The 20,132-nt window shown below is 43.9% G+C and overlaps 2 protein-coding genes across 3 annotated transcripts; one reads left to right on the top strand and one right to left on the bottom strand.

Annotated features, from left to right (window-relative positions):
* The first annotated feature begins 1,397 nt into the window (after positions 1 to 1,397).
* On the top strand, positions 1,398 to 11,150 carry pold1 (polymerase (DNA directed), delta 1, catalytic subunit). Of its 2 annotated transcripts, none has more exons than XM_061026526.1 (27): positions 1,398 to 1,528; positions 2,556 to 2,744; positions 3,135 to 3,248; positions 3,353 to 3,493; positions 3,605 to 3,730; positions 4,135 to 4,303; positions 4,503 to 4,617; positions 4,906 to 5,035; positions 5,153 to 5,319; positions 5,440 to 5,544; positions 5,739 to 5,879; positions 6,015 to 6,125; positions 6,282 to 6,473; positions 6,558 to 6,646; positions 6,742 to 6,858; positions 7,198 to 7,311; positions 7,406 to 7,553; positions 8,345 to 8,440; positions 8,628 to 8,765; positions 8,853 to 9,028; positions 9,193 to 9,345; positions 9,443 to 9,545; positions 9,654 to 9,786; positions 9,951 to 10,064; positions 10,157 to 10,209; positions 10,769 to 10,866; positions 10,962 to 11,150. In XM_061026526.1, the coding sequence occupies exons 2-27, from the start codon at positions 2,558 to 2,560 to the stop codon at positions 11,047 to 11,049; spliced, it is 3,318 nt and encodes a 1,105-aa protein (XP_060882509.1). In that variant the 5' UTR covers positions 1,398 to 1,528; positions 2,556 to 2,557; the 3' UTR covers positions 11,050 to 11,150. The 2 variants fall into 2 exon arrangements, with proteins under 2 accessions (XP_060882509.1, XP_060882510.1); XM_061026527.1 differs by having other exon boundaries at positions 1,437 to 1,609.
* Positions 11,151 to 12,201: 1,051 nt separating this feature from the next.
* On the bottom strand, positions 12,202 to 18,634 carry zgc:55558 (GTPase KRas). The gene is made up of 5 exons (XM_061065821.1): positions 18,339 to 18,634; positions 17,909 to 18,021; positions 15,921 to 16,099; positions 14,686 to 14,845; positions 12,202 to 14,531 (listed from the first exon to the last, which is right to left on the bottom strand). The coding sequence occupies exons 2-5, from the start codon at positions 18,017 to 18,019 to the stop codon at positions 14,418 to 14,420; spliced, it is 564 nt and encodes a 187-aa protein (XP_060921804.1). The 5' UTR covers positions 18,020 to 18,021; positions 18,339 to 18,634; the 3' UTR covers positions 12,202 to 14,417.
* Positions 18,635 to 20,132: the final 1,498 nt, after the last annotated feature.

The following is a 20,132-nucleotide window of genomic DNA, read 5'->3' as shown; positions in this document are numbered from 1 at the left end:
ATTTCATCCAAACAAATGAGGGGAGTCAGGGGCAACCACTTTTTTTTTCCCCCAGAGGAAGGGGAAGAGCAAGAGGGTTATTTATAATGTCTTCAAAGGGTCACGCAGAGCATAGTTTTGGTAAAACAACGTGACCGGTGACATTAAGAAACCCAACCCCTCCACAGTCCTCTTTGGCTTCTCCTACAGTATGTATCTATATTGGTAAAGCAGCTGAGAATAAGGGAGAGTCCCTGTGGGGGTCTCACAGTCAATACATCAGGAACCTTAAATCTAGCAAAGATCTGAACTCCTGATCTGTCACTCAGCATTGTAGTATTCCCCTGCCACCTTCAAATCTTTAGTTTGACCTTTGACCCTGACAGTATATCTGAGTCTGTAGACGTTCAGGCTTTCAGGGAGCTGCACAACATCCAGAGTGCATTGATTCGTATGAAAAGAGATGGATGTTCCTTGTTGTTGCTGACATCTACTGGCATTAGCATACATCTGTTTCCATTTATGGTGCCTTCCTGTCTGAGTTGAATTTAAAGTGTTCTTCACTAGAACAAGTTTGAGTTTTACTTATCTTTATTATTAAGATATTGATCTGAAAACCACGTCAATCAAGCAAGTTGTCTTGTTGTGATCTGATGAGGACTCCTGAAACATTGAAACTGTGTGATAATACTGTTTATTAATATGAGTGTACCAAAAATGTATTTAAGGGAGAACCTTTAAGCGATACAACTGTTTGTCTGCATATGATATCGTCTTCCTCCTCTTATAATTTAACATTGGCCTCATCATTTAGTTTACTTTCTATCTTTAATTTCATTTATATTGCTTTATCATGTTATCTGCCCCTTGTCATGGGGCATGTCTGTTATATCTTTCGTATTCCTTTTATTTGCATTTATATTTATATTTAGACTTCTCTCTGTTTGGCCTGACTGATGATGTTTATTTGGTTATTGCCCTGATTTCCTGTCTTTGCTTTGTCTGTCAAAGCACTTTGTAAACATCTGTTTTTAAAGGTGCTATATAAATAAAGCTATATTATTATTCTAAGCACATTTGCTTTGTAGGCTAGAGATAATTTACTTATCAAACTTCCGGCTTTAAAACATATTTCAAGTAGCCTACCCCTGAATTCCCATTTTAGCCAATGTAAAAAGGTGTATGTCATCTTGAGTGTTTTGGTTTATTTTAATGGTTTAAATATAATAAAAACGTATTTTAAAATCTTTACTTGGGGCACATTTAGATAAATCATTATTTTCCCTCCCTTGCTGAGCCGACCGGAGCTGACGTAATTTTTCCGGAAACACACGGTATTTTGTATCGACAAGGTACGGACAAACCGCGTTAATACCCTCCCTGGTTTCCGTATTACTAATGACGTCACTGTCCATTCCTTTAATTCCGGGTCCAGTAACAAAACAGAAATTTCCGCGCGTTCGTCGGTGAAAGTTCACAAATTGAAGCCGAGTGGCGGGAGCTGTTGTCAACCAGGGGGCTGTTGTGAAGAAGTTACGACAGTTGTCAGGTATTTTATAACTTTACTGAGAAACTTTGAGCTGTTGGAGGTTATCCCGACAGGTTTCGTGGTGATCGGCGCTGCGTTTTGGTAAGATCCGATTTGGCGCGACGCTGCTCTGCTTGTTGACAGCAGCGCTTGCTAGCCTGTTTTTCTCGTTACAAAGAGAAGTATCTCCTCTAGTTGAACGAAACATAACTCAACGTGAACTGAACCACTGGATTACTTAAATAAACGTAGTCTAACTCAGGATTGTGCCATGTTAACACATTTTAAGTGTCACTGCGAATTGAGAAGATGGTAGTTACTGTAGTTATGATGCTAAGTGTTTGATGTCTTTCTGTTAAGTTTCGATCGGTAACTGTTTACAGCAGCAACAGTCACGATGGTTACACAACTAAGTGACCTTATTATGTTCAGTTGAAAAGCTGTCACTTACTTTTGTTTTGTGCTTTCTTCACACCACATGACCTGCAGTTATGTGTTTTCCTTTATTATTACAGTAACAACAACTACATCATTGAATATGTCAGTTTCTGTGTATGGAGGTCTTCCTGAACTTTATCCACCCAATGCTGACCTAAATCTTGTTATTGTAACTCCTTCCTGTATTTATCACTGACAGCACTGCACCTGTTTCACCCCGCAAAGCCCCTCTTTACGTTCAAGCTTGTTCACAAAATTAGAGATGCACAAATCAACTTTTTACAGTTCATTCTGAAGGTTGTCATGGAGACCATCTGGGGACACTTATTAAAGTTCAGTCTGCATGTCTTCTTATTGAGACTCTGCGAGCTGAGGATGTTCTACACAAAATGCAAAACATGCTCTTCTTAGTAAAAGAAATATTATCACAAGAGTTTTAAAAGCATCGTTGCTTCACTGTTCTGTAAAAATCTCACATGACCAGCAGTGTATGATTGTCTTAAAATGTTTGTGCAGGTTGTATTATTGGAAATGTTCTAATGCTTCTGCCTCCTCATTGGACATATTTGTTTACTCTTTTTTTTTTTTTTTCCCAACTTTCCTTCTGCAGACATGGATTTTAAAAGACGCAACGGTGGCCCTTTAGTTGGCGGTGCCTCCCAGGCCAAAAGGGGTAAAACAGGAGGTGACTGGGAGGACAGTCCATCGCAGTTTGAAGAGGAGTTGTCCATGTTTGATGAAAGAGACATGGAGGCAGAGGAGATGGAGGGGCAGGCAGGCCATGATGTCATTCCTGTAGGTGAGTGTCGCACAGAATCCGTTTATGTTTTGCATAAGTAGTGAATGTGCAGCGTCTCTAAATATGCCGCAGATTTTTCTGTAACGTTTCATCAGTTGCAGAGCCTTTGGCGACTTTTGGCCAGCGTACTTTATTAGTCATTTGCAGGAAATTGCATGTACAGAAGCTGCAATCCCAGTCAAGACATGAAGTTAAACACTGGACAAAGAATATGTAGGCCGCCTGAGGAAGATCTATGGATCGAAATGTTGCCCTGTTTAAAATAAAGTTGCTCAAAGACGTTACTCTGTCTTGTTTTAAACCTCCGACTGTGCATGGGCAACCTAAACTTCTACTTCACAACTTCAAGCTGTTTGTTCTGATATCTGTCTTTACTTCTTATCTTTTTAGGCAGCCTCTTCTCAGCAGACCTCAACCCTCGATGGCGACGACCTCAAGCCCCTTCACTGGACGCGTCATCTGATACTTTGGTGTTTCAGCAGATTGATCTCGACTACTATTTGGGTAATTATATTAAAGTGGATGTTTTCAAATAGACTTGAGTATGTTCCTCATACCCTTTAAAGAAAATATCACAGCTGTCTGAAAGTGATTTCTGTGTTGTGCAGGAGGAACGGTTGCTGGCATGCCTGGACAGTCGCAGGGAAAAGTCCCCATCATCCGGATGTTTGGGGTGACAGACAGCGGCAACAGTGTGTGTTGTCACATCCATGGTTTTGCACCTTACTTCTATGTTCCTGCTCCAACAGGTGAGTTGTCGTCCTTAATCTGTGAATGATCACGTTATAACTTTAAAGCATGCTGAATGATTCAAATGTTTACAAGCTCACAAAATCTCACTTTCTGCTTCCTTTGGAAAGGTTTCAAATCGAGTGACCTGGGAGAATTCAAAAGAGAGTTGAACAATGTTGTCCTGAAGGATATGAGATCCAATAAGGACAACATCTCCGTCACAGTGTTGGCTGTGGACATCACCCGCAAAGAGAGTGAGTACAAGTGTTTTAAAAACGCTCGTTTACGTCTTTGAGACTCGCTCACATCAAGGCTGATCTAAGTTGTGGAAGTTGCATGTAGCAGCCTTTCCTAACAGCATGCAACACGAGCGAGCCTCAGCGACAAAATCATCTTGATTTTATTATTTCCTATTGATTGTCCTGACAGCCCGAGAGCGACACAGTGTGACGCAGCACGCTGTTCTTACCCTGACGCCCCGTTTCTATCTTTGCAAGGGGAAAATGGAAATTCAAAAAGCAAAGAATTAAATATTGAACAGATGCAGTGTGATATCCAACGCTCATGTGCGGTTAGGACACGGTGTCAGAGATGATAGATTTAGCTTCTTTTGGGACGATACCTGGAGTTAAACGTCTGTTTTTTTTCTCCCCTACAGACATGTATGGTTACCATGGGAAACGCAGTCTGGAGTTTTTGCGGATAACCATGGCGATGCCTCGTCTCATCGCCCCCGCTAAGAGACTGCTGGAGCAGGGCTTCAAATTCGGCCATTTCCCCATACAGGGTTACCAACCGTACGAGGCCAACATCGACTTTGAGATCAGGTGTGTGTTTGTGTCTGTGGCTATGATTTCACAGGTAAACAGACAGACTTGTATTTACCTTTTTTTAAAACGTTTGTGACCGTATCATTTCAGACATGTTGGATCTATTGCTGCTAATGTTCTTTTTTCTTAACGGTTGTCTTACGGTAATTTAATACTGAAGCTGGATTTCATCCTAATGAGCCTCTGTGTGCTGCAGGTTTATGGTGGACTGTGACGTGGTGGGATGCTGCTGGATTGAACTTCCCAAAGGAAAGTACAGAATGCGTGAAGAGAAGAGCACGGGGGACACGGACTCTCAGTACCCAGGAAAGGTAGGTCTAGTTTACGCCTACGTTTAGCATCACACATGTGAAGAGGGCTTTCACAATTAAAAAAAAACAAACCTCCTGATATTTGCAGGAAGAGCCGAATGTGTTAACAAGAACTGCTGAATGTTTCACTATGACTTTATCCAGCCTCCTCGTATTTATTCAGCAGAAAGTCAGAGTGAGCTGATGTGAGAACGCAGCCCTCTGAGTGGCATCAAATGACTTTGCATTAACTTTGTCAGACTTATCTAAAAGTATTCATGAGCTGTCGCCCCCTCTTTTGTCCTTCAGGTGTCCTTGTGTCAGTATGAGGTGGACGTGGGATGGACGGATTTGATAAGTCACCCTGCAGAAGGAGACTGGCAGAGGATCGCCCCGCTCAGGGTCCTCAGCTTTGACATTGAGTGTGCAGGAAGAAAAGGTAGGATTCCTTTTTTTTTCTCTCTGGCATTTATTTTATACGACATACAAACCTGATTTGACTTGTTTCAAAAGCACACGTAGAGTTTGACTCAGGTGTTCGATGTTTTCCTTCCAGGTATTTTCCCAGAGGCAGACAAAGACCCTGTCATTCAGATAGCCTCTATGGTGCAGCGGCAGGGTGAGACGGAGCCCTTCATTCGCACCGTGTTCACCCTCCAGTCCTGCGCCAGCATCGTGGGCTCTCAGATCCTGTGTTTTACGCAGGAGAAACAGCTGCTGCAGGTAAACACGCTGGTTTCTGTACCACACAGACAAACACAAACTTTCCAGACACGTTTTCCTCTTTCTCTTTTCTCGTGTTGTTGTCGATCATTGTGTTTCTGTTTGTGTCTCTGTGTGCAGAGCTGGGCGGAGTTCATGAGGACAGTGGACCCAGATATCATCACGGGATACAACATCCAAAACTTTGACTTTCCTTATTTGCTCAACAGAGCTGCTGCTTTAAAGGTAAGACTGAGCCATTTTCCATTTTCAGACGACAACAATAGGTAAAAATATGAAATAGGACCTAAAAAAGGTACTGATAGTAATAAATAAACAGACTGAATAAAAACAATAAAATGATCAGTCCAAAGGTTTCTATAGTTTAAGACACTCCCCTCTCACTGTTTTACTCAAGTAAACATTTTCTTTGTGTTCAGGTGAATCTGTTTCCCTACCTCGGTCGAGTGCGAGGCATCAAGTCAGTCATGAAAGACTCAAACTTTCAGAGCAAGCAGATGGGCCGCAGAGAGAACAAGACCATCAACATGGAGGGGAGAGTTCAGTTTGACCTGCTGCAGGTCAGAATCAACAGCCTGTCATGATAAATCATAGCTTGATTAACTGTTGGGTCACTGCACAGCTAGCTTGTGGTGCAGTGCAGTGCGACCCCGTGTTCAGACAGAGACCCTGACTGGTTTCTGTGTCTCCCTCAGGTTCTCCTCAGGGACTACAAACTGCGCTCGTACACACTGAATGCTGTGAGCTACCACTTTCTGCAAGAGCAGAAGGAGGATGTCCAACACTCCATCATCACAGACCTGCAGGTAAACCTCGAAACATTGTAGCATCTGAAAGAGAAAGAAATCATTTAGCGCAACATTTCAATATTTGTGTAATTTTCCTGACAAATATCTTTAAAGATGACGTGAGCTTCTTTAAAAATATTAGATTTTCTTCCTCTTGTTTTCCTCCACCATCAGAACGGTAACGAACAGACCCGTCGTCGTTTGGCCGTGTACTGCCTGAAGGACGCCTACCTCCCTCTGCGCTTGCTGCAGAAGCTGATGTGTGTGATTAACTACATGGAGATGGCCAGAGTGACAGGTGTGCCGCTCACCTACCTGCTCTCCAGAGGTCAGCAGATCAAAGTCGTCTCTCAGCTGCTGCGACAGGTAACGAAGGCAAACACACCAGACAGAGACTGTGTGCTTACAGACACTTTTAAAGATGGTAAATAAGCGTTTCTGCGCCTTCAGGCCATGAAGCAGGACCTGGTCATGCCCGTTGTAAAGACAGAAGGAGGAGAAGACTACACCGGGGCAACAGTCATCGAGCCAGAAAAAGGGTAAAAAAAACATGTCTTTGCATGAGTGAGACTCCTCGCTGTCCTCAGCTCAGAGCGAGCTTTCTCACACACCTTCCTTCTCTTTCTCTGTGTAGGTACTACAGCGTTCCCATAGCGACCCTGGATTTCTCCTCCCTGTATCCGTCCATCATGATGGCTCACAATCTGTGCTACACCACCCTGCTGCAGAAAGGCTCCGCGGAGAGACAGAAGTGAGAAGTGCTTTTCTTCTTCTGTGGTTGTCTTTAAGAAGACGAGCAATCTGACATCTTGTAGTCAGGAGAGATGAAAGTGACAACATTTAAAACGGCACAGAGCGGCTTTTATCTCCTTTTTTTGCAGCTGAGCGAGAGCTAAATATAACTCTTCATATTTATTAGGTTGTTTTGGTTTGTAACAGAATAAAGACAAATCAAAGTTAGAATTCTAAACTTAACGTGGTGGAAATGAAGCTTTAGTTAACATATTGATTCTCACTCTTATGTCCAATAAATCATGTTTTCTTCTAGTATTAACATGAGCTAATGTCTGAAGTGTTTGTGTGTCTTCAGCCTCGCACCGGAGGACTTCATCAAGACTCCCACAGGGGACATGTTTGTGAAGAGCTCTGTGAGGAAAGGACTTCTTCCTGAGATCCTGGAGAACCTGCTGTCTGCCAGAAAGAGGTTTGAACTGTCCAAATAATCCACAGAATAAAAGCCAGTCTGAACAAATTCAGCATCGCTCCCTTCTCAACCTTTCCCCGTCCTTTCTCTGCAGGGCCAAAACCGAGCTGAAAAAGGAAACGGACCCTTTCAAAATGCAGGTGCTGGACGGCCGACAGCTGGCCCTCAAAATCAGCGCAAACTCCGTCTATGGCTTCACCGGAGCCCAGGTGGGCAAGCTGCCCTGCTTAGAGATCTCACAGGTGAGGACGTAGCAGGGAAGTGAATTCTGACTTTTGTAAAGGTTTTCAGGTGACTGCATGTTAGAATACTCCGCTTATTGTTATGACAATGATAAAATGGACTTGAGCTTGTATTTTTATTTTCTAGTCTTCTGACTCCTCAAAGTGTTTTTACACCGCAGGTCACACATACACATTCACACACTGATGGTAGAGGCTGCTGAGTAAAGAGTCCATCAGTATTAACTCATCCATTCATACACTTTTTGGACATGTGGCTGCAGGAGCTTGGGATCAAACTCTCGAACCTTTCGATTGAGTCGACCGACTCTGAGCCACAGACGCCCCAATACTCCAGTTTTCTAAATCAACATTATAAAACTGAAGTATTCAAAAGGAGCATCTGAACAAATCCGTCCTGTGAACATGAACTCAGAGGTTGCATGACTCTGTTGTTGTTCTGTGTTTTGACACATCAGCTGTCCTACATCAACACAACATGTGGTGAGCTTCTCGAAGTCAGAGCAGAGACGGTAAACATCACAGATGTAGAGCAAAGATAAGTGTAGAAGAAGAAACCTCAGAACAGGTAGAAATCTAAAGACCTCGATGTCACACTGAAACACAACAGGTTGGTTTGTTGTTCATATGTGGAAGGGTGACGCATTCTCCAAGCCACCAGTTAACTTTATTTATATAGCACATTATTTATTAAGAACATTTAAGTTCACAAAATAAAACACTGCAGTTATAAAAACACAGAAAACATCCATAAATTCGTCCTCAGTAATGGTTTTTGTTTTTCCTTTCAGAGCGTCACTGGTTTTGGCAGACAGATGATCGAGCAAACTAAACAGTTGGTTGAGTCCAAATATATACTTTCCAATGGTTACCCAGGTGACGCCAAGGTGAGGAAAACGTGAAGGAGTGACCCTCCAATATTCACTCAAACTCTTTTATTACTTTTTCACTTGTTGAACTTAAAAGAGGGGGACATGAGCTTCTTCCTTTTTTTGAATCCAGTGTTTGACTTTCTACCAGATGTTTTTCATGTGCGTTTGCTTCAAGAAGTGTTTTCATTTGAATCTCTCAAAGGTCATTTATGGAGACACAGACTCCGTCATGGTGAAGCTCGGAGTCGAGACAGTGAAGGAGGCCATGGAAGTCGGGAGGGAGGCGGCAGAGTGGGTGTCGTCTCACTTCACACCGCCCATCAAGCTGGAGTTTGAGAAGGTAACGCCGCTGTCAACTGGATCTATTAAAAAAAAAAACTTCTATGTCCCCTCAGCTTCTCAGCTCTCGTCCTCTTCACTTCCACAGGTGTACTACCCGTACCTGCTGATCAACAAGAAGCGCTACGCAGGCCTCTATTTCTCCTCCAGCGCAGACACACACGACAAGATGGACTGCAAAGGAATCGAGACTGTTCGCAGAGACAACTCCCCCCTGGTGGCAAACCTGATCAACACCTGTCTGCAGAGAATCCTCATAGACAGGTACACACACACACACACACATACACACAGGTACACACAGGTACACACAGGTACACACAGACACACACACAGGCACACGCACACACACGCACGTACACACACGCAGACACACACAAACACACTCTGCATGTTTTAAGTACTGAATAGGGTCGGTGTTCCTTCAGGGATCCTCAGGGTGCTGTGGATCACGCTAAAGAAGTCATCTCAGACCTGCTCTGTAACCGGATCGACATCAGCCAGCTGGTCATCACCAAGGAGCTGACGCGCACGGCGCAGGAGTACGCCGGCAAGCAGGCACACGTGGAGCTGGCTGAAAGGTGAACACGTAAATCTTACATCAAATGATCCGCCAAGAGAAATACTTTGAATGTTGTGTGATGAGTGAAGTGACCGTTTATAACTGGTATTTTACAGAATGAGGAAGAGAGACGCCGGCAGCGCCCCCAATCTGGGAGACAGAGTCCCCTACGTCATCATCAAGGCGGCAAAGGGAGTAGCAGCGTACATGAAGTCAGAGGTCAGTGGAGTCCTTGTTAATCTGTACATCATACATTTTTTTCCATCCCCCTTTTATAATCAGATATTGTTTTGGATGATGATATTGATTTTCCACGTGTTGCTTTAGGACCCGATCTTTGTGCTGGAGAACAACATTCCCATCGACACGCAGTACTACCTGGAGCAGCAGCTGTCTAAACCTCTGCTCAGGATATTTGAGCCCATCCTGGGAGAGAGCAAAGCCGAGAGCATCCTGCTCAGTGAGTCCAGACGACGCACATCACAGCCATGTTTTTTTAGGATTAATCATTATGACAAACTAAGAAAAGTTCAGCCCTGAAAGTGTAACTAAAAAGCTCTCGGTGTGTGATCTTGCCTGTAAATCTGAACACGTCTGCTGGTTTTTTCTTCTGTCTTCCGTCAGAGGGCGACCACACGCGCTGTAGGACCGTGCTCACCTCAAAGATTGGCGGGCTCATGGCGTTCGCTCAGAGGAGGAGCACCTGCATCGGCTGCAAGGCCGTGCTCAAGACAGACGGTGTGTGTTGCTCAGAGTCTGACTGAACTTTCTATCTTTACTGAGTGACCCTTTGAATATTTGTGTGACATCCGACATTTACGTCATTTCAGCTGCGGTTTGTGATTTCTGTAAGAAGAAGGAGTCCGAGCTCTACCAGAAGGAGGTAAGGAAGCCGTCTTTTTTTATGTTTGTTTATTGACTAACGGGTCTAAAGTCCAAGTTCTGACCAGGTTTGAAGAAAAGCAAATATTAAGCACACGGAGCTATCTTAAACACACATAACAGACATTACTGAGGGAAGTTAACTTTTGTAACCTAGCAACAATGAGTGCTGGTGAGAAGCTGAAACGGATGTTGTGAGCGCCGTTTGTGTTACAATTCAATTCACTTAGCAGACGCTTTTATCCAAAGCGTCGTACATCATAGAGTAGGTACAACACTAATTCATACACCGCCACAGTAGCAGCGGGAGCAATGCAGGGTTAAGTGTCTTGCCCAAGGTCACATCAGACATATTGCTCAGCTGGGGATCGAACCCTCAACCTTTCAGTCGACTCTACCAACTGAGCCACAGCCGCCCGTTTGTGGACACAGGCCCTTCAGGGAGGGAAAATGTTGATGCACTTCGAGGGTTCGACTCCGACCAGCGCACGTTATCCTCTCACCTGTTTACATCTGTAGAGGCTTTAAAAACCTGAAAACACTCTTTTAAACTCTTCCAGATCTTCCACATGAACACGCTGGAGGAGCGCTTCTCCCGCCTGTGGACTCAGTGTCAGCGATGTCAAGGCTCCCTCCACGAGGACGTGCTGTGTACCAGGTGAATATTCACCACGTGTTTATTCTACATCTGTGTGTTTACTAAGACACAGCTTTACATCCACTCACACTCTCCCTGTCCTCACCCGTCTGCAGCCGGGACTGTCCCATCTTCTACATGAGGAAGAAGGTTCAGAAAGATCTGGACGACCAGAGCAAGCTGGTGTCTCGCTTCGGCTGGTGAGAGGAAACACACGACTCGCTCTCTGTATAAAGACACTATTTCTATGTTTTCTATGATGAGTAAATTCACAGTATGTAGACGTTTTTGTAAAATAAACTGTAAAAGCAAAAACCCTTCCTCTGGTGCTGTCGTGTGTGATCATCGGTGATGTAACAGGATCATGTTTACACTCCTCAAAGTCAGACTGATGGTACTGACAGACATGAGAAGAGGAACTTCAGTGTCATTGTCCAACCTCATGAACAAATCTCTTCCTCATAACTGATCTGAAACCTTTAAACAAGGAGGACTGTTTGTTCCTTTCTAAAGACATGAACGATGATGTCTGGATAGTTTGTGGTTAAACAGATCAGGTGGAAATGCACCAAGCTCTCCACATACTTAGTTTTTTTTAGTAAAGTTCTCTTAAAGTCACAGATTTCTTTTCTACGACTGATTATTAGAACATGTTCAGTGTGTGATCTGCACCAAGGCTGTGAAGAGAGTAAAGATTAAAGGTCCGACTTTAATCTTAAAATGATTCTTCTTCAACATGCTCTTACTTTTCTGTCGGTCTCTTAAAACTTTTTATTCAAAGATTTATTTTTGGGGCTTTTTATTGTTTAGAGAGAGGACGGTGGATAGAGTCAGAAATCAGAGAGAGAGAGAGGAACGACGTGCAGGAAAGGAGCCAGAGGTCGGATTCATGCTGCATTCAGGTGCTGCTCGGGTGGTCCAAGTTTCCGAGTTTGGAAGTTGTTCTTCCGACTTCAGTGTGTTCACGTGATTTCAGTTCAGCACAACAGTGTTGATGCCTCGAAGAAGTGTGAATGTCTCTGTTAAAAGTTAGATTTGAGCAAAAAGTTGATGCACAATACTTGAATTAATAAAAAGTCAAACTAAACATTTTGAACCGAGGGCACCTAATTCTATTCAGAGTTTCCGAGTTGTTGTTCCCACTTGAGCAGGTGTTCATGTGCATTTTACAACTCGTTTTTCGGATGTGTCCGACTCTACATGAATGCAGCATTAAACCTGGGCCGCCCGCTTGGAGGACTATAACCTCCGCACATGGGGTGCACAAACTAACCACTAGGCTACAGGCGCTCCCCTTGAAACTTGATTTAATCAGTAAACATAATAAAATAATAATAATACAGACGAGACGAGAGGTCAGAGCTGAAGACGTTTACTTGTTCGTTACAGCAGAATGTTTGGAAGATTCAAAGATGACACAGCGGTCAGGAACGACTCGTTGGGGTCAGGTGAAGTTCTCCACATTTAAAAATCATTTAAAACATTATTCTGAAGTCCAGACGGAGACACGCAGCTGAAAGCAGGAATTCTTTATGCACTGATTCAGAGAGCAGGACACAAACTCAGTGAGCTCCCTGAACTTCATAAACAAACATCTGTTTCTGAATCCAGATGTTCACTTCTTAAACTGGGAGCTCTAATGCTACAAAAATAGATGTTTTCTTTACAATCTCTTACAGTTATTAACTAAATCACTCACTGCTCTAAAAAGTGAAGCTCTACTGAACGTCCTTAAAGTCCAGCAGCGTGCTTGAAACATCGTTTGAACTGTCTCAGATATCTGCAGTCAGACGGGAGGAGAAAAAACAAAACAACACTGAGGCTCGAAACAGAGAACATGTGGAGCAAACTCTTCAATGATTCTGTAAAAAATTCAAAGTGACATCAGAGATCAGCCGCTCGTTTGACACGGCTCCTCAGTTCCTGCTCGACACTTCCCACATGGCACGAGCTGAACGCTACAATCAACGCAGGAGGTGAATAAAGTGCACCGTCTGTGGCTGTGGTGAGAAATAAAAAAACATAGAGCTGGTGTGTTTCAAGCCTCAGATGACACGCTAACCTTTAAAAAAAAAAAAACAAGAAAGGAAGACTACACTTTCCAAACGTACAAAAACCGGTTACCTGTCGGGGAGCGGCAGGTTCTCAGTATTAAAAAAAACAAAAACATCTTTCTTGATCGTAATGTTTTCATGATGTACCAAACAATCACATTCACTCATCACAGGTTTCACCTCTCTTAAAAAAATGGCGAGTACTAAAACAGTGGTTTCAGATTTGGGACTAAAAAGGGGTCGCAGCGTGAACCCTGGACCCCCTAACAGGGCCTGAACGGTCGTTAAAACATCGGCTAGAGGACTGAACTCAGAAGAAGAGAATCATCTCGTTTACATTCAGGGAAAAATACAAAAAATACTTTCTACCACCTACTGAAGTTTAGTTTATACTAAAGCTGAGCTCAACTTGTTAAAAAAAAGAAATCGACTATAAACTGAAGTTTCAAGTCATTTAATCGTATAATTAAAGAAGAAAATGGCCGACTTCCCAGTGTGGATGGACACAGCACAGTGGACAAATTAACATCTGTGATCGTGCTTTCACACCTGCAGAAAACTCCTGATATTTCTAGGAGGAGCCTTAATCCAGAGTTTCTCCCTCGCCTCAAGTCGCACTTGAACACACCACAAAGACTACAGCCGACGGCCAACCACCACGTACGTTCTGCACGAGGAAATAACCCTCCATGCCAGCAGGGGGCGGTAGTCTGTTATGATAGGAGAAGACCATTTTCACACCGCTGTCGCTCACCACTCGTATTATAGGTAGAATACTAATGGAGATTAATGTCTGATAAAAAGTTGAAAATGGCGCTGGCGTTGTCAGCCCTTTTAGTGGAAAAAGAAAAGAAGAGGCGGAGGAGACAAATAAGGAGAAACCGCACTAATGGGTGAAAGCATGGATACTACAGAGGCAGGCTCAAGGGGCTTTCCTGAACCTGAGAGGAGAGCTGGAGAGAACTGAAACCTCTGAACAGCCAATCAGAGAGATTCCTCACAGAACGATTCAACACGTCGAATCAGCTGAAAAAAGGCCGACGGGGGCCGGACACACCACAAAAACTAGGACCGACGGACGACGATCTCCTCGGTGTGTCAGGGCCCTTAAGAAACCTTCAGAGCTTCAGTCAGATTTTAAACCAGAAGCTGCAGCGACGCAAAGACAGAGACGAGTTGCACAAATATGTTGGCAATGTGTTTGTGCATTTCTTTCATTGATTTAAAAAAAAAAAAAGATATGGGACTTCTATTTTTTGCTTCTGTGGTATCAAAACGGGTACTGAACTGGTGTCTGAGTTTAATATTCTGGTGTTGAGACGACCCTGAATCTCTGCACACTGTGACAGCAGTAAAAACAGATTCTTCCTCGTCCTCCTCCGCCCCGTGGAGATCAGTGCTGGACGCCTCCAACGCGACGCAGGAGGAGGAGGAGGTGCAGAGTGAGGGAGGGAATGAGACAAGTGCTGTAAAAGATGCTGCACGTGTGTGTGTGTGTGTGTGTGTGTGTGTGGTTTGCTATAGTATATTGCAGCGTCTCTGAGTGTTCTTCTTGCTCTTCTTGTTGCTGCGGTTGGTCTCTTTATATCTTCTGATCTCCCGTACGAGCGAATAGAACGCCTCCTCCACCCCCTGCAGCAGAAAAATCAAAACATTAAGATTTTAAATTAGCAATCTTCACATTTTTGGTTTCAGTCTGATCTCAGATTTTGCGTTTGCAGATGTTTTACTTTGCACGCCTCCCTGATAACCAAATACAGGCTCGGCTTGTCTTCTTTCTACCGACCTGTCTGGTTTTGGCAGAGGTCTCGACAAACGGCACTCCGTAGCTTCGTGCCAGCTCCTGGGCCTGCCGCGTCTCCACCGTGCGAGTACCGAGGTCGCTCTTATTCCCCACCAGCACCATGGGAACGCTGTCGCTGTCCTTCACCCGGTTGATCTGCTCTCTGAGGAGGAAACACAAGCAGCAGCTTCTGAGCGACTGATCTAACAATCAGTGACCTACGTCAACATTCAGATAAGTGACCAGTGGGTCGGGGAGAGGAAGTGATACTCAACACACATTCACTATCGCTTTCTGTAAGTGCTTGTCAAAAAAAATTCTACTTCTCAAACAAACTGACCTCGCTCAGACGCTCAGACATAAACTACCAATCAGGAAGCAGCTGTTACTGATGCTGCTTTCACGCATTCACAACAAAACTGAAAACCCTCCAGGAGAGCTGAGCGTGTGTGAACGCAAATGGACACATCATTCACTCAGACTCCACCCAGAAGTTTTAACCCTCAGGCATCAGTTTCATTTACGACCCTCTTAAGTCACTAAGGACAAAAATGTCCACTTCCAAAAAACTGCTATAAAAATACAACAGACTGATATTTTTTTATACTTTTTTCTGCATAAATCTCTTAAACAACTTCAGCCCTGCTCAAAACTACCAGTCAATCATTTTTTAGGAATTTAACCCTTTAAATGCCAGTTTGATTACTTGACATCACTGTTGTAATTTAAGAAAAAAACACAAATGATGGCCAGGTGAAGAGGTCAAATTTGACCAACTGGACAAAAATCTCCATAGTGATGCATGAGGGTTAATGCCAGCGTTCTTATAAACGTTCCACATGCAGTCAGAGTGAGCTGGTGTGAGAACGCAGCAGGAATATTCACCACGAGGAGGGGTGGTGACGTTTACGCCCTGTGATCGGGGTCGGACCAAAAACTGTCTGAGAGACCGACTCGATCTCTGTGCACGTTAATTAAACTAAATATTTCAAACTCCGAGTAGAAATTATAAAGTAAAAATTGTCTTTTTAGCATCAGACTTTGTTACTCCGTCTGTGTCGTCCAGTAATTTCTTGTCACCTGAGACTCCGCCCCCTGTCTGACAGGGAGAGTCCCCCCTGCTTCCCGCTGTGAGGCGCATGTGTGAACAAGCACCTCCAGGAGGTTTCAGGGGCAGTATGGGTAATATTCTCAGGAGTGCAGACAAACACATTTTATTAAAAGGTAGCTCTGTGTACCTGTACAGGTGAACGTCCTCAAACGACTTGGTGTTGTTGATGGCAAACACGCAGAGGAAGCCCTCCCCCGTCCTCATGTACTGGTCCCGCATGGCGCTGTACTCCTCCTGACCCGCAGTGTCCAGGATGTCCAGCAGACAGGTCTCTCCATCGATCACCACCTGCTTTCTGTACGAGTCCTGAAACGCAGCAGAGATTGCGTCACGTCATGTCGCAACACGACCCGGTGGAAGGACGTCTAACTAACTTGAATATTTCACAACCTCCACTTTGAGTAACACGGCGAGCTGACTCACAGCGTCGAGCGTCTGCAGGAAACTGAAGACAGATTTACACCTGACTTGTGTAACAATAGAGATTACACAGCAGGCCGCGCAGAGCTGATGTTTTAAACTCGTTTGTGGCACTTAATTAGAAACTAACGAGGGTTTACAGGAGAGCTGTTTGCTTTAGCGGCTTTCCGACGGGTTTTACTGACTTCAAACAAACGCTAAGAGGACTCTGGCATGAAGGCGTACAGATGGATTAGTTTGAGCAGGTCTCAGTGTTTGTTATGGAGCCGCTTTGTGATGAAGCATTTAGGTTACAACGTGTTCATCTTTACTTTGCAGGAAGTTAAGTTATTAACGGGATGCATTTCTACACAATAAGCTGATTAGCAGTGGAAGAAGAAATCTAAAGGAGCTTCTGAAACACATATTGATATGTTTTGATTTTAACCATTAAAACAACCTAGAATCATGACAACAATAAAATACTCTCACCTTCACATGTCAAGTTAGTGATAGTAGGTTGTGCAAAAATGCGTTGGCAACATCCTGGTACTTAGAGTTGCCAATGTGTTTGTGCAACAGAGACAATCTGTTACGCAACTATCATTGTGAAGAGGATTCATGAGACCGGATGGAGATCAGACTGAATACGCCCGTTTGAAAAGATGTGTTTTGGAAAAAAATGGAGGGAGAGTCGATGTTATGGATGTGTGGTGGAAAGGGAGAGCAGCTGAAGGCCCTGGACCCCATGGTGGACAGGCGGGGGGGCGGGGGGGTCTTGAGGTGCAGGAGTTCAGAGAGGTCCAGAGGAGCGAGGTTATGGTCGGTTATTGACTTCTTACAAAGAACAATGAATTGCATGCAAACAATTTTTTTTCTTCTTCCACTTTATGATTTGGAAAAAAAGTGAGGGAAGGAGCTGAATTATTTAACCTAGGGTTGTCACGGTAACAGGATTTTAAACTTTGATATGACACTCTTAAAAAAACAAAACCGCGTCGATGACCGTTTCGATTCCACGGCAACAAGAATAGAACTCCTAAAGCGCCCGATGTTGTGCAGATCACAGATTGCAGGTGAACTCCTGCACGCCGTGTGAAACGCACGATTACACCTGCTGCAACATTTCAATTTGTGCAGTTCAGAATGTGCACGAGTTTGCCTGCGATGTTTGTAATGGACTCATTCTCTCCTCCACACCTGTCTTATGAAATCCAAACTCAAAGTATTGACTTTCCTTTAATGAGCAGCCTGCACTCAGCGCTGTTAGAGACATAAACATCACTTCAGCATCTTTAAGGTCAATGCATCACTCGTGTGCTCCGGTCTTTCTTTGGATTCTGTCTGAGAGAAAGAGTCCCATGAGATTTTTTTTCAACACCTGAGGTCCTTCTCTGAGAGCGCCGACCTCCATTTGTGGAGCGGCTGAAGATCAAGAGTTTCCTTACACTCGTGTCGGAGTCATACTGGACCAGGAGCATCTCTACTTTAACTCAAGAAATCAAGTCGTGTACTTTGTCCATCACTGATTTTATTGTTAAGTATCGACTCATGAGTCAACCTGGATTTAACCACCTGTGAGAGTCACATGGTGTTAGAGACTACAAGCAGGGTCGTGTGTGTGTGTGTGTGTGTGTGTGTGTGTGTGTGTGTGTGTGTGTGTGTGTGTGTGTGTGTGTGTGTGTGTGTGTGTGTGTGTGTGTGTGAGTGTCTCACCTCGATGGTTGGATCATACTCGTCTACAAAGTGGTTCTGGATGAGCTGGATGGTGAGAGCACTCTTCCCCACGCCTCCTGCCCCGACCACCACCAGCTTGTACTCGGTCATACCTGCAAGCAGAGTCAACAGGTAACACTTTGAGACAGACACACAGGTGAACAGGAACAAATCTAATCCAGATCACATAACCATCGACCTCTTCCTCCACACACACGCACGCACACACACACACACACACACACACACACACACACACACACACACACACACACACACACACACACACACACACACACACACACACACACACTGACCCAGATTTCAGGATCCAACCCGCTGACTTCTCTAACGTCACTACTTTACACAAAGTGTTCCTGATTTAAAATTAAATGGAGTTTTATTGTAGAAAAGGTTTGAACTGACTCACCTCTGTGTAGGATTTATAACTTGTAAACGATGGTTTAACAGATATGAGATTAGCTTGCTACATAACGTTAGCTTGGGACGATTTCCTCATTCAAAACCACTTGTGGACAAACTTCAGGATCTGTACGAAACTTATTTTTACGAGATGAATTACGCGACAAACTGTAAACGATAACTCTGCGGGTTAAAAAAATAACTTAGTTATTGTTCTTTATAAAGAAAAAGCCGGAATTCGTGAGTTCCTAACAAGTCTCCATTGAAAGTAGAGCGTTTTCACGTTAATCCCCTCTTCAGGCAACCAATCACACGGCTGCATTTAGATAGACGTTTCAACGGACCAATCACAGTGCATCTTTTAGTGTAAACCCCGCTCAGACATAGCAATTCTGTCCAATCAGAAAAAGGAGTAGCCCTACTTGGGCGTGACCTGTCAGACAAACTTCTTTCTGGTGTCTTCAACTCCACCTTAATCCAACAGTGATCATTATTCACGTAAAAACAATTTAATCTCTTAAAAAAAAAAAAGAAAAAAAGAAAAGAAAATTCTACATTTCATACACGATAGCAACCAACGTAAATGCATTTAATTCTCTCTTACTCAATGAGCTAAACCGGCGTTTTCTGATAGTTTTGTTTTGAAACGAGCAAGCGGAAGTGACAGTGTTGTAGTGTGTGTGGTTTGACGCTAGGTGGGGCACCAGCATCATCCACAAATATAAGAGCCCAGGTACAAATGCAAGACAATGAGATAAAAATAAAAGACAAAGAAAATAAAAAAAATATATTAAATAAACAACCAAGGTTGTTTTGTTTGTAAGTTATATTCTTCTACAACACTGACAAGCTTTGTTGCATTACCAGTTTTTATAACTCGAATGGCCTTTATGGAGGCTACAGAAGACATGGAAGAAAAATCTGGGTTGCCTACTTCAATCAATCAATCAACTTTTATTTGTATAGCGTCAACTCATAACAAGTGTTATCTCGAGACACTTTACAAGAAGCAGGTAAAATACCTTACTCATTGTCTGTTAACATTACAAAAGAGCAGGTAAAAGACCTTACTCATTGTTATGTTACAAAAAGCAGGTAAAGGACCTTACTTATTGCTATGTTACAAAGATCCGGCCTATCCATCATGAGCACTTTAGCAAAGCAGCAAAAGTTACAGTGGTAAGAAAAAACTGCCTTATTAAAAGGCAGAAATCTTCGGCCGGATCCCCGGCTCATGACGAAACAGTCTTCACAGGCCTAGACTGCGCCGGGCTTGGAAAGGGATAGGAGGAGAGATGGGATAAGATGCAGGAAGAGGGATAGAGAGCAAGGGGGTGGGGGGAGGTAGACCGTCCATCAGCAATCCGGTGGGGAGGGGAGGGGGTGTGGGGGGTTGTTCTGGCAGGCCGCCAACCCACGATCCGGTGGGGAGGGGGTAGTGGTGGGGTGGGGGTTGTTCTGGCAAGCCGTCAACCGATGATCTTGAGGAGCCTAGGGGAGCTCAAGAGCTCCCAGGAAAGTAGGTGGTTAGTGACTGAGATTTATAGATAGATACATGCAGTAATATGATGTACTGTATATGCAGAGAGAGAGAGAGAGGAGCTCAAGGTGCCAGTTCCCCCGGTAGTCTAAGCCTATAGCAGCATAACTAAGAGCTGGTCTACACCAGCACCAGCCCTAACTATAAGATTTATCAAAAAGGAAAGTTTTAAGTCTAATCTTAAAAATACAGACTGTGTCTGCCTCCCGGACCCCGGCTGGAAGGCGGTTCCAGAGGAGAGGAGCCCGATAACTGAAGGCT

The sequence above is a fragment of the Labrus mixtus genome, chromosome 20 (assembly GCF_963584025.1).
Source record: "Labrus mixtus chromosome 20, fLabMix1.1, whole genome shotgun sequence".
NCBI lineage: Eukaryota > Metazoa > Chordata > Actinopteri > Labriformes > Labridae > Labrus > Labrus mixtus.
This window is presented reverse-complemented; position numbering and strand designations above follow the sequence as displayed.